Source organism: Heptranchias perlo, chromosome 3 (genome assembly GCF_035084215.1).
Source record: "Heptranchias perlo isolate sHepPer1 chromosome 3, sHepPer1.hap1, whole genome shotgun sequence".
NCBI lineage: Eukaryota > Metazoa > Chordata > Chondrichthyes > Hexanchiformes > Hexanchidae > Heptranchias > Heptranchias perlo.
This window is the reverse complement of record NC_090327.1, coordinates 78946878-78960617: the sequence shown is the minus strand read 5'-3', so window position 1 is coordinate 78960617 and position 13740 is coordinate 78946878. Positions and strand designations below refer to the sequence as shown.

The 13740-nt window shown below is 43.1% G+C and overlaps 1 protein-coding gene across 4 annotated transcripts in view; it reads right to left on the bottom strand.

The window, feature by feature from the left end:
* The window catches only part of LOC137316340 (ATP-binding cassette sub-family C member 9-like), a 233059-nt gene that overhangs the window by 61035 nt on the left and 158284 nt on the right, over nucleotides 1-13740 (bottom strand). For all 4 annotated transcript variants that reach the window (XM_067980409.1, XM_067980417.1, XM_067980431.1 and 1 more), the window contains one exon: nucleotides 5322-5445. In XM_067980409.1, the coding sequence (XP_067836510.1) occupies nucleotides 5322-5445 (124 nt within the window). The remainder of the gene's footprint in view (nucleotides 1-5321; nucleotides 5446-13740) is intronic.

Here is a 13740-nt window from a genome sequence, read left to right as displayed (position 1 = left end):
GGGGGGTCCAGAACGAGGGGTCACAGTCTCAGGATACGGGGCACAACATTTAGGACTGAGATGAGGAGAAATTTCTTCACTCAGAGGGTGGTGAACCTGTGGAATTCTCTACCACAGAAGGCTGTGGAGGCCAAGTCACTGAATATATTTAAGCAGGAGCTAGATAGATTTCTAGACACTAAGGGCATCAAGGGGTATGGGGAGAGAGCGGGAATATGGTATTAAGATAGAGGATCAGCCATGATCATATTGAATGGATGAGCAGGCTCGAAGGGCTGAATGGCCTACTCCTGCTCCTGTTTTCTTGTTTTCCAGTTACTTAATTAGAATTATTTAGATAAAAGATTAGATAATTCAAATATTTTTGGTGCAAAAATCAACTTTGAATTACAATGACTATAGTTTTAGCATCTAGGAAATGTGAATTTTGTCCTACATCAATGAAAAAGCCATAGTATAATATGGGAATTAAGGGACTGAATTGACAATGCATTGAACTTTGGCAAGCAGTGCCAGACTACCTCAAGGCAATAGTCGCATACCAGTTCCACTTCTCACTAACTGCAATGTAGCTGCAACTGCTGTGCAGTGACTTCAACTTCATTTTAAATTCTTAGTGCTTAGCAAAAAGTTGACTGACCTGTCAGCATTTTACTAACATTAAAAATATAACCATCACCTGGACACCAATAAGCAGAGCTCAGAACATGCATGGAAACACATAAGCATTGAGATTTGTTTTCCTGAAGCGACATAATATAGAATATAAAAACAGGGAGGTATTGCTGCAGTTATATAAGGTATTGGTGAGACCGCACCTGGAATACCGCATACAGTTTTGGTGTCCACACTTAAGAAAAGACATACTTGCTCTCGAGGCAGTACAAAGAAGGTTCACTCGGTTAATCCCGGGGATGAGGGGGTGGACATATGAGGAGAGGTTGAGTAGATTGGGACTCTACTCATTGGAGTTCAGAAGAATGAGAGGCGATCTTATTGAAACATATAAGATTGTGAAGGGGCTTGATCGGGTGGATGTGGTAAGGATGTTCCCAAAGATGGGTGAAACTAGAACTAGGGGGCATAATCTTAGAATAAGGGGCTGCTCTTTCAAAACTGAGATGAGGAGAAACTTCTTCACTCAGAGGGTAGTAGGTCTGTGGAATTTGCTGCCCCAGGAAGCTGTGGAAGCTACATCATTAGATAAATTTAAAACAGAAATAGACAGTTTCCTAGAAGTAAAGGGAATTAGGGGTTATGGGAAGCGGGCAGGAAATTGGACATGAAGCTGAGTTCGGATCGGTCAAGGCCCTGTGGGTGGCGGAGAGGGCCCAGGGGCTGAGTGGCCGGGTCCTGCTCCTACTTCTTGTGTTCTTTAGATTTGTGGTTGGGATCAGATCAGCCATGATCTTATTGAATGGCGGAGCAGGCTCGAGGGGCCGATTGGCCTACTCCTGCTCCTATTTCTTATGTTCTTATAATATTAGCAGTATATAAAAAGAGTATGGAGATTTTTTTAGCTCAGAAAGGCTCTGAATATGTATAGCAAAAGAGGACATATCCCAGCTTCTTTATGAATCAGAGGCTGGAAACTGAATTATTCACAGTTGTTTATGGCCCAGAAAATTTATAGACGTTAGAGAATAAATAACTTGGACCAACATCTACTATCTCTTCTCCTCCTCCCAATTTTTTCCCTCTCCTTACACCATAGACAGGCGAGATTAATTAATAGTATATCTTGTTCTCTGTCAGACTAATCTGACCCACTTCTGTAGAGGAAGAATAGTAGGTAACATTAGACAGACATGTGCAGAGGTAAGCATAGTCTTTTTGGGTCATGTTGGCTCGAACATGATGCACCCGGTCATGAGTGATTAGGAACATAGGAACATAGAAACAGGAGTAGGCCATTCAGCCCCTCGTGCCTGCTCCGCCATTTGATAAGATCATGGCTGATCTGTGATCTAACTCCATATACCTGCCTTTGGCCCATATCCCTTAATACCTTTGATTGCCAAAAAGCTATCTATCTCACATTTAAATTTAGCAATTGAGCTAGTATCAATTGCCGTTCGCGGAAGAGAGTTCTAAACTTCTACCACCCTTTGTGTGTAGAAATGTTTTCTAATCTCGCTCCTGAAAGGTCTGGCTCTAATTTTTAGACTGTGCCCTCTACTCCTAAATCCCCAACCAGCGGAAATAGTTGCTCTCTACCTGTCTGTTCCCCTTAATATCTTATAAACTTCGATCAGATCACCCCTTAACCTTCGAAACTCTAGAGAATACAACCCCAATTTGTGTAATCTCTCCTCGTAACTTAACCCTTGAAGTCTGGGTATCATTCTAGTAAGCCTACGCCGCACTCCCTCCAAGGCCAATATGTCCTTCCGAAGGTGCGGTGCCCAGAACTTCTCTCAGTACTCCAGGTGCGGTCTAACCAGGGTTTTGTATAGCTGCAGCATAACTTCTGCCCCCTTGTACTCTAGTCCTCTGGATATAAAGGCCAACATTCCATTTGCCTTCTTGATTATTTTCTGCACCTGTTCATGACACTTCAATGATCTATGTACCTGAACCCCTAAGTCCCTTTGGACATCCACTGTTTTTAACTTTTTACCATTTAGAAAGTACCCTGTTCTATCCTTTTTTGATCCAAAGTGGATGACCTCACATTTGTCTACATTGAATTCCATTTGCCACAGTTTTGCCCATTCACCTAATCTATCAATATCGCTTTGTAATTTTATGTTTTCATCTACACTGCTTACAATGCCACCAATCTTTGTGTCATCGGCAAACTTAGATATGAGACTTTCTATGCCTTCATCTAAGTCGTTAATAAATATTGTGAATAATTGAGGCCCCAAGACAGATCCCTGCGGGACTTCACTAGTCACATCCTGCCAATGTATAACCTAGAACCTAGTCAACCCTCTACGGTACACACAGTAATCAGGCATCTAAGCAAGGCAGTTCCTGCAGTACTCCACGGCACTTTACATGATTGACCAGCCAGCCTGGGCCATTAATGGGACATTGTGGGGTAGACCTACCACTGGAGCTGGACTCTTTCCACTTAACTCCAGATAACTGCAAGCCAGTACCCTAACAAATGGGATGGCCCAGCTGGACAAACAGTACAAAGTTTATTGGAACTCTGTGCTGGTAAGGCTCAGATTTTAGCTGGTTGAAGTCCAGCAGTACCTCTGAAAACATTTGGGGTCTCTGAAAAGAGGCTGGATCTTTAACCCAATTTTTTGGCAGAGAGGTCTGATGTAAGGAGCAAACATTTAGCTGCAAAAAAAAAACCAAGCTATGCAATAGAGCAGATCCTGCAGCTTTATATGATGTGGGAGTAGGAAACCATATGGTGCACTGCCTACCTGCTACACCATCACCACATTTTGATATATGTGATTTCCCCGGAACGTATCAAGTTAGGTTATACACTTGTAATGTTCGGAGGATGAAGAATGAAAGAACAGCGATGACATTTCAAGTGTTGCAAGAGCCAATGTTTACGATGTGATGTTACCATAGTCATACCAATGTGAAAACCGTGCCTGTGGACAGGAGTTTCCTTACTGATATGACCTTTGCATCAGACACAGAACTTAAGTTGCATTCTACAATTGAATACATTTGATATATTTCAGAATGAAACTTGCAATTTAAATTAACTTAACGGTTCCTCTTTCTACTATATCTGTATGTGCGCATGTAAGTAGATATGATGTAAGAATTCAAAATTGTGAGAATTCATAAAATGGAGATGAGCAAAATTTTCATCCAGCATAGACAGAATTTTTTAAAAAGGGCAGAAAAGCAAGGTACAAAATTGAAGGTCTAACAAGAAATTACTGTAAAAATCTCTTGTATTGAATAAACTGATACACAGCAGTAATGTGAATAACTTTACGTGCTACTAGTAACTACTTGGTTTAATTTTGTGAGGCATCTTTCCTTGCTTCACTGCACCCTGCTGTTATGCTGCCTAATGTACAAGAAAAACAATGCAAGGGTTTAAAAATCATTGCAGCAAAACTGCAAGTGGCATTATGGACACTTCAATATGACGACATTAGGAAGTGGTTCTGCTACAAAATTAAAAGTCTGATAAAAGTAGGAGGAGTCTTGACCTTTTTGCAATCATTTTTCAACTAAGGAAAAAAAAGGCAGGATATTTTAAATAAACTCTGAAAAGGTCATGAATGGTATCCATTAAAAAAATTATAAAAACTTAGCAATTTTTCTTATAAGATACTACTGGTTTTAATCATTCAAGAACTAAATGGTGTCTGAAATAATGATCCAGCATTGTGCATTCTAAAGGAATGGGTTGCCACTCTTCCTTCTCCTGAGCTATCAGAGGAGCCCTTTTAATGCTATTTTAAAGAGCACATATTAGTAACGGGATAGATAGCATTTATTTATACACCTTTAGCCATGCTAGAACTCTGTGGCCTCACTGATATCCAATCCTCACCAAATTTCACTGCCTCCCTGTGCTCCAGTGAATCTGCTTCAAGATCCTAGTTTGAGGTCCCTCCACAGCTTTGCCCGACCCAATTTGGGAAACCTACTCTAGCCATATGTCCTGACTCGCACCCTCCATGCTTCCAACTCTGATTACTGCCTGTCTCCTGGCCTCTCATTCCACTACCAAAAGCTAACATTTCTGTCATTATGCCTCTTCCCTCTGGAGCAATCTTTCAAAAACACTTTGCCTTCCCACTGCTGCCTTCAAAAGCCTGATATAAATTGATCTATCCAATCACAGGAACATTGGAACAGGCGTAGGCCATTCAGCCCCTCGAGCCTGTTCCGCCATTCAATTAGATCATGGCTGATCTGTACCTCAACTCCATTTTCCCATCATTGATCCATGTCCCTTGATAACCTTACATAACAAAAATCTATTGATCTCAGTCTTGAAAATTTTAATTGATCCAGCATCCACAGCCTTCTGCGGGGAAGAGAATTCCAGATTTCGACTACTCTTTGTGTGAAAAAGTGCTACCTGTTTCACTCCCAGTGGCCTGGCTCTAATCTAAAATTTGTTCCGGATTCCTCCACCAGAGGAAATAGCTACTCTGTACCTACTGTACTGAATCCTTTTATCATTTTAAACACCTCTAAATGATCTAATTATCAACCATGGCTTCCCCCTACCACCAAAGTTCGTTTACCTTCCGGTTGGTGTTAACCTCTCCAATTGTAAAGCAGTCTAACCCATGATATTTTACATGAGGAACACAATAAAAATGTAAATGATATTGTTGTTGACCTATTAAAAAATTTATAGATTTTCATCTTACCTTGCCTACAATAACTGTAACTTTACTTTTGGAAATTTTTATCGAGATATCCTGAAGGACAGATCTGTTGGAATTGCTATCCCATGCAAAACAGCCATTATGGATCTCCAGTGCATTTCCCATACTGGAAAAGAAATGAAGTACTGCATTCAGCTTTTTAAAAAAATTCTTTTGAAACGTATGGACTTTTGTAACAAAGACTATAGTAATGATTATCCAAAATTCTGAAAATTTCTCCAACATTTAAATTTCATTTACATTAACTTAGTATTTTTAAAAGATTTGTTAAAAATGTAGGGGAAAAAAACAAATAGGGGGAAGAGAAAACAAATTAGAGTTCACACTATGAACGATCAAATATGAAATGTGGTCTGCCCAAACAACTTGATCCTTTCAAGCACAAATACAATCTACTCCAGCGTGGACTCTCCTTAACTTAATCAAAACTCAGCAGGCAAGTCAACCTGTCATTCTTATGTACGTAGCAGCTATAAGAGGGATGGAGAGAAGAGTGCCAATGTGAGGGAGAGAGGCAAATGCAGTGCCAGCATGAATTGAGAGCTCAGAGGGAGAAGAGTGCCCGTATGGACTAGAGGGGGTGAAAGGGAGAGGGAAGATCCAGTTGTTGTTGTCCATGATGGGACCAATGATATAGAGAAGAAAAGGGAGGAGGTCCTGTTAAGAGAATATCAGAAGTTAGAGTTACATTACATAGAATGTACACCACAGAAACAGGTCATTTGGCCCAACAGGTCTATGCTGTTGTTTATGCTCCACACGTACCTCCTCCCTCCCTACTTCATCTAACTCTATCAGCATATCCTTCTTTTCCTTTCTCCCTCATGTGTTTATCTAGCTGCCCCTTAAATGAATCTATGCTAGTCGCCTCAACTATTTATGGTAGCGAGTTCCACATTCTAACCACTCTCTGGATAAAGAAGTTTCTCCTGAATTCCCGAATGGATTGATTAGTGTCTATCTTATATCCTGCGTCGCTACTTTTAGTGATTTCTGTATCTGTCTCCCCGGATTCCTCTTCCCTAGTCTGGACTCCCCCACAAGTGGATACATCTTCTTTAAGCCTACCCTATCAAACCCTTTCATAATCTTAAAGACCTCTATCAGGTCATCCCTCAGTATTCTCTTATCTATTGAAAAAAGCCTCAGCCTGTTCAATCTTTCTTGATGGGTATAACCTCTCAGTTCTGGTATCATCCAGTAAATCTTTTTTGCACCTTCTCCAGTGCATCTATATCCTTTTATAATATATGGAGACCACACTTGGGGGGAGTACTCCCCCCAAGTGTGGTCTAACCAAGGTTCTATAGAAATTTAACATAACTTCTCTGCTTTTCAATTCTATCTCCCAGTGCTTGGTTTGATTTTTTTTATGGCCTTATTATCCTGCAACGCTACTTTTAGTGATTTCTGTATCTGTCTCCCCAGATTCCTCTGCTCCTCCACCCTGTTTAGACTGTTATTTTCCAAGGAGTATGTGGCTTCCTTATTCTTCCTACCAAAATGTACCACCTCACACTTATCTATATTGAAATTCATTTGCCAATTACATGCCTATTCTGCAAATTTATTAATGTCTTCCTGTTTTTGTCACAGTCCTCCTCAGTATTAACTATACCGCCCAATTTACTGTCGTCTGCAAATTTTGAAATTGTACTTCTGATTCCCGAGTCCAAATCGTTAATGTAAATAGTGAACAATAGTGGTCCCAGCACCGATCATGTGGAACGCCACTTCCCAACTTTTGCCAGTCTGAGTAACTACCTTTACTCCTATTCTCCGTTTTCTGTCTTGTAGCCAGCTTGCTACTTGTCCCTTAACTCCACATGAGCTGACCTTACTCATGAGTCTATAATGCGGTACTTATCGAAGGCCTTTTGAATATCCAAATATATTATATCTACTACATTACCCTTGTCTACCCTTTCTATCACTTCTTCAAAGAACTCAATAAGGTTGGTCAAACATGACCATCCCTTTTGAAATCCGTGCTGACTATTCTTCTTTATATTTTCAGTTTCTAGATGCTTTCCTATTACATCTTTGAGTAAGGATTCCATTATCTTTCCTACCATATTAGCTGTCCACCAGTCCTCTGGTACTATTCCCCTTTCTAATGACTTTTTATATATGTGTAATAGTGCTTCTGCCATCTCTTCCCTAACTTCTTTTAATATGCATGGATGCAATCCATCTTGACCAGGGGTTTTATCCTCTCCAAGTTTGATTAGTTTATCAATTATATCCCCCCTTTCTATCTTAAATGTCTTTATATCTTTTCTTCTAATGTCATGCCGACCAGGTTAGTCTCTATGGTAAATACTGAGACAAAGTAATTATTTAATATTTCTGCCATTTCGCTGTGATTACCTGAGAGTTTATCGTGTGTGTCCCTTAGTGGCCCTATCCCTATTCTGATTTTTCTTTTGTTATTTATATGTCTGTAGAGTATTTACTATTTCTTTTTATATTCCTTGATAATTTAATTTCATAGTTTCTCTTTGGTTTCCTAATTGTTTTTTTGACTTCTCTCAAAAAAATAACACTGAGTAATTAGCTCCCAACCTTGGTCATCTTGCAACCACGTCTCTGTAATGGCCACAAGATCATACCCATTTGTTTCTATTTGTGCCATCAATTCATCTATCTTGTTACGAATACTGCGCACATCCAGATAAAGAACCTTTAATTTTGCCTTTTTACCATTCTTTCCGACCCCAGCCCCGTTTGCCAGTGCAATCTTATGTTTGTACACTCTTCCCTTCCTAACACACTCTGTTTATCATTACCTTTTTGTCATCCTCTCCTTTGTTGTCTATGTACTTAGTGTATGCCTTTTTCTTTAGTTTCAATTTAGCCCTTATTTCTTTATTCATCCATGGTGTGTCACTACTGACTAGTTTGTTCTTGCTTTTTAGTGGGATATATTTCTCCTGAACTCCACTGATCACCATTTTAAAATGTAGAGAGGAGGAAGGTTCAGGTGGGGCGAAGTTTAGATTGATAAAGAGAAAAGACAAGAAAGTAGTACAGGAAAGTGACGGGGGTAATGATAAACAGAGTGTGTTAGGAAGGTGTACAAACATAAGAGTGCACTAGCAAATGGGGCCGGGGTAGGAAAGAATGGTATAAAGACAAAATTAAAGGTTCTTCATCTGAATGCGCGCAGCATTCGTAATAAGATAGATGAATTGACGGCACAAATAGAAACAAATGGGTATGATCTCGTGGCCATTACAGAGACGTGGTTGCAAGGTGACCAAGGTTGGGAGCTAAATATTCAGGTTTATTTAACATTTCGGAAGGATAGGAAAAAAGGTAAAGGTGGTGGATAGCTCTGTTAATAAAGGATGAAATTGGTGTAATAGTGAGAAATGATTTTGGCTCAGAAGATCAAGATGTCGAATCCATTTGGGTGGAGGTAAGAAATAGCAAGGGAAAGAAATCACTGGTGGGAGTAGTATACAGACCATCTAATAGTAACTACACTGTAGGGCAAAATATTAATCAGGAAATAAGGGGGGCTTGTAAAAAAGGTAATGCAATAATCACGGGCGAGTTTAACTTTCACATAGATTGGACAAATCAAATTGGCAACAGTAGCCCCAAGGAGGAGTTCACAGAGTGTATTCAAGACTGTTTCTTAGACCAAAACATCGGAGAACCAACCAGGGAACAGGTCACTTTGGATCTGGTAATGTATAATGAAACAGGATTAATTAATGATCTCAAAGTAAAGGATCCCTTGGGAAGCAGTGATCATAACATGATAGAATTTCACATCCAGTTTGAGAGCGAGGATCTTGGGTCTGAAACTACTGTATTAAACATAAATAAGGGCAATTACAAAGGAATGAGGGCGGAATTGGCTAAAGTGGACTGGGTAAACAGATTAGATGGTATGATGATGGATAAGCAGTGGCAAACATTTAAAAAGATAAAGAGAGAGTATAAGCACCTCCCCTTGACATTCAACGGCATTACCATTGCCGAATCCCCCACCATCAACATCCTGGGGGTCACCATTGACCAGAAACTTAACTGGACCAGCCATATAAATACTGTGGCTACGAGAGCAGGTCAGAGGCTGGGTATTCTGCGGCGAGTGACTCACCTCCTGACTCCCCAAAGCCTTTCCACCATCGACAAGGCACAAGTCAGGAGTGTGATGGAATACTCTCCACTTGCTTCGATGAGTGCAGCTCCAACAACACTCAAGAAGCTCAACACCATCCAAGATAAAGCAGCCCGCTTGATTGGCACCCCATCCACCACCCTAAACATTCACTCCCTTCACCACCGGCGCACTGTGGCTGCAGTGTGTACCATCCACAGGATGCACTGCAGCAACTCGCCAAGACTTCTTCGACAGCACCTCCCAAACCCGCGACCTCTACCACCTAGAAGGACAAGAGCAGCAGGCACATGGGAACAACACCACCTGCACGTTCCCCTCCAAGTCACACACCATCCCGACTTGGAAATATATTGCCGTTCCTTCATCGTCGCTGGGTCAAAATCCTGAAACTCCCTTCCTAACAGCACTGTGGGAGAACTGTCACCACACGGACTGCAGTGGTTCAAGAAGGCGGCTCACCACCACCTTCTCAAGGGCAATTAGGGATGGGCAATAAATGCCGGCCTCGCCAGCGATGCCCACATCCCATGAACGAATATAAAAAAAAAGAAAAAGCATACAACGTGGCAAAGATTACTGGTAAACCCGAAGATTAGGAAAACTTTAAAAAACAGCAAAGGATGACTAAAAGAATAATAGAGGGAGAAAATAAATTACGAGAGTAAACTAGCAAGAAATATTAAAGCTAACAGTAAAAGCTTTTACAAGTATATAAAAAGGAAGAGGGTAGCTAAAGTAAACATTGGTCCCTTTAGAGGATGAGTCTGGGGAAATAACAACGGAAAACAAGGAAATAGCAGAGGAATTGAACAGATATTTTGTAACTGTCTTCACAGTAGAAGACACTAATAACATACCAATAATAGTACATAATCAAGGGGCAGAGGGGATGGAGAAACTAAAAACAATCACTATCACTAGAGAAAAAGTACTAGGTAAACTAATGGATCTAAAGGATGACAAGTCCCCTGGACCTGATGGCTTGCATTCGAGGGTCTTAAAGGAAGCGGATGCATTGGTTGTAATCTTCCAGAATTCATTAGATTCTGGAAAGGTCCCAGCAGATTGTAAAACCACAAACGTAACACCCCTATTCAAGAAGGGAGTGAGACAGAAAGCAGGTAACTATAGACCAGTTAGCCTAACATCTGTCATTGGGAAAATGCTAGAATCCATTATTAAGTAAGTAGTAGCAGGACATTTGAAGACTCATAATACAATCAAGGAGAGTCAACATGGTTTTCTGAAGGGGAAATCACATCTGACACATTTATTAGAGTTCTTTGAGGAAGTAACGGGCAGGGTGGATAAAGGGGAACCAATGGATGCAGTATATTTGGATTTTCAAAAGGCATTTGATAAGGTGCCACATAAAAGATTACTGCACAAGCTAAGAGCTCATGGTGTTGGGGGTAATATACTGGCATGGATAGAGGATTGGCTAACTAACAGAAAACAAAGAGTCGGGATAAAAGGGTCATTTTCAAAATGGCAATCTGTAACTAGTGGGGTGCCACAGGGATCAGTGCAGGGGCCTCAACTATTTTCAATATATATCAATGATTTGGATGAAGGAACAGAGTGTATTGTGGCCAAATTTGCTGATGATACAAAATTAGGTGGAAAAGCAAGGTTGCGAGGAGGACACCCAGGCCCCAATATTAGAGTGGAGGCGGGATGGCAGCAGGGGGGATGATTTGGCGCATGGATAACCCGCCAATAAAAAATGGCCATTTCGTACGTGATCGCGAGTCAATTGGAGCCACTTAACATGGCTTCTGGGTTTGCCATCCGAAAGCTGCGCAGCGGGCAGACTGCGCACCCGTATCACAGGCTGTCAGCTTAGAGCTCTATTTAAAGGGGCATTCCTCCAATGGCTTTTCCTGGAGCAAACACCCACACACCACAGTGGAGCAGCACAGGGGCAAGGCTGCTCCAAGATTCAACAATGCCTCACTCCAGGTGCTACTGGATGGGGTGAGGAGGAGGAGCGATGTGTTCTACCCAGCAGGCGGAAGTGGCCTGCCTCTGCCACCAAGGCCTGGCTTGAGGTGGCAGAGGAGGTCACCAGCAGCAGTAACATATCCCACACCTGGATCCAGTGCAGGAAGTGCATCAATGACCTAACTCGGTCACCCAAAATGAGTACATTTACTGATTCTCTTACATTCCGTCTTCCACATCACCGCCCCCACCCCCAACTTATTCTGTACTGCCAACACTACTCTATCACAACACTCCCCACACCAACTTAAGGCTCATCCACAACTTACCTGCACTTCCTCACCACCCCATTAGTCACCCCACCACAACCACTCAACCCAATCCTCATACAATGTCATGGCTCTGTCTCATACGCACCCTCTGATGCATCACTTTCACGGTCAGCCGCAGCCGAACCAATGCAATCATCGGTTGGCCACGTCACCATCTCTCACTCACACGTCTGTACTTTCTCCCCTTATAAGAGAAGAGAGCTCAGAATGCATGGGAAAGGGCGAGGACCAGGACCGGAGGGGGGCCACAACAAATCGTTACCCTCACAGATGCGGAGCAGGAGGCGCTAGAGCTCAGCCGAACCCTCGAGTGTCTGTCTGTCGGGGACGCCGAGACTGGTATCTGACAAACGACTGGTAACATAACTTTAATATTCAGCACACACAATACGAATTGATGTTAACATGCCTTGCCATCTTCAGCACCTCAGTATGCTCATCGCAACATGACACATCTATGATGATGCTTAATATTGCCTTCTGTTCTCTTACAGGGCCTTCAGTGACCGCTGTGATGGCAGAGGGCAATTCCTCAGAGGATGATTCCTCAGAGGACCTGCTGGCCTCTGAGGATGTACCGTCACATCTTAGCGAGTCGTCCACCAGCGCAGGTATTCACCCCTCGGTGGGTCCTAGTCCTCAGTTAGTTGGGTTGGCACCTGGTAAGTTGCCACAAACGAGCACCAGCAGACATTGGTGGCGGCGTAGCTGCGGAGAGTCTGCATCAGTGGGAGCACTCCTCTCCAGACTCTGCTCAGTTGGTCGCAAATGCTGAACCCTGGGGGCCATCCTTTAAAAGGAGAATGATCATGGGATAGCAGCACATTTGCGAGGTGCTGGAACAGGTGCCACGCACACTCGCCACAATCGCGCAGAGGATGGAGGAGTCCAACTGCTGCATGAGTGGAATGGTGGCACAGGTATGGGAGGGAATCTCTGAGATAGTGTCACAGGGACGTGAGCAACTCTCAGATACTGTCACGGGTAAGTGCGGGAATGCCAGCGATGGAGAGAAGGCTAGCCTCCATTGAGCTTCAAGCACGGCTCACAATTGAGTCCATTCAGGCCCTGACAACGGCCGGTCGGACTCACAGTGAACAACATTCTGCTGCCTTAAAAAGGCAGGCAGATACGCTAGCACTAGCCTTAGAAGGCTTCACACATGTCCTCCAAACTGTTGTCCAGCAGAGTGGTAGGAGTAATGTGGACCTAGCCCAGGGGAGGGATGACGGCGAAAGGGGACATGGAAGTGGGGACGCCACTCAAAGCGCTCCCACATCTCAACCGTTGCCCCCTCTCAACCAGTACCCGCAATGCTGCCTCCTCTCCAGGTGGCCGAGTCTGCCCCTGCACAGGTGGAGCAGTCTTTGGAGAGGCCCTCACGGGCACCAAAACCTAGAGGGCGTAGGCCCAAAGCATCTAAGCAGTCAGGGCATGAACAAGAGCAACCTGCCACTACTTCTGCCGCAGCCACAGGGGATGCACCACGTAGAAGTAGTCGGAAGAGAAAGGCGAAAGTTTTGTAAGCATGAAGGGTATGCACAAGGGTGTTTGACGTTTGGTCATGTTTTTTATTTATATCAGCATTTTGTTAAACTCACATTAAATATTATAACTGTCACCACCACTGCCAGGTCTTGGCCATTCTTGACTGGCTTTTCTAATAAGGCCCTTTCATGAGGTTCACCATGAACGGCGACACTTGATGCCACCCATTGGGTCACTTTACAGTGGGTGTATGTGTAGTTGCAGGACTGTTTTGTGGAGGGAGGGGTGGGGGGGTTGCTGGTGTGGACACTGCTCTATCCAGATGGTGTGAGGACTGGACTCTTCACACTTTCTGATGTTAGGAGAACCGTTCACATATGAGTGACTCCCTGGCCTCACGAGCAGCCAGGTGAGCCACTGCTCTGCCCCAGGGTTGCTCCTCCTCCTCCTCCTCCTCCTCCTCAATGTGGGTGGCAGATGTGGATGGGACCTCCTCAAG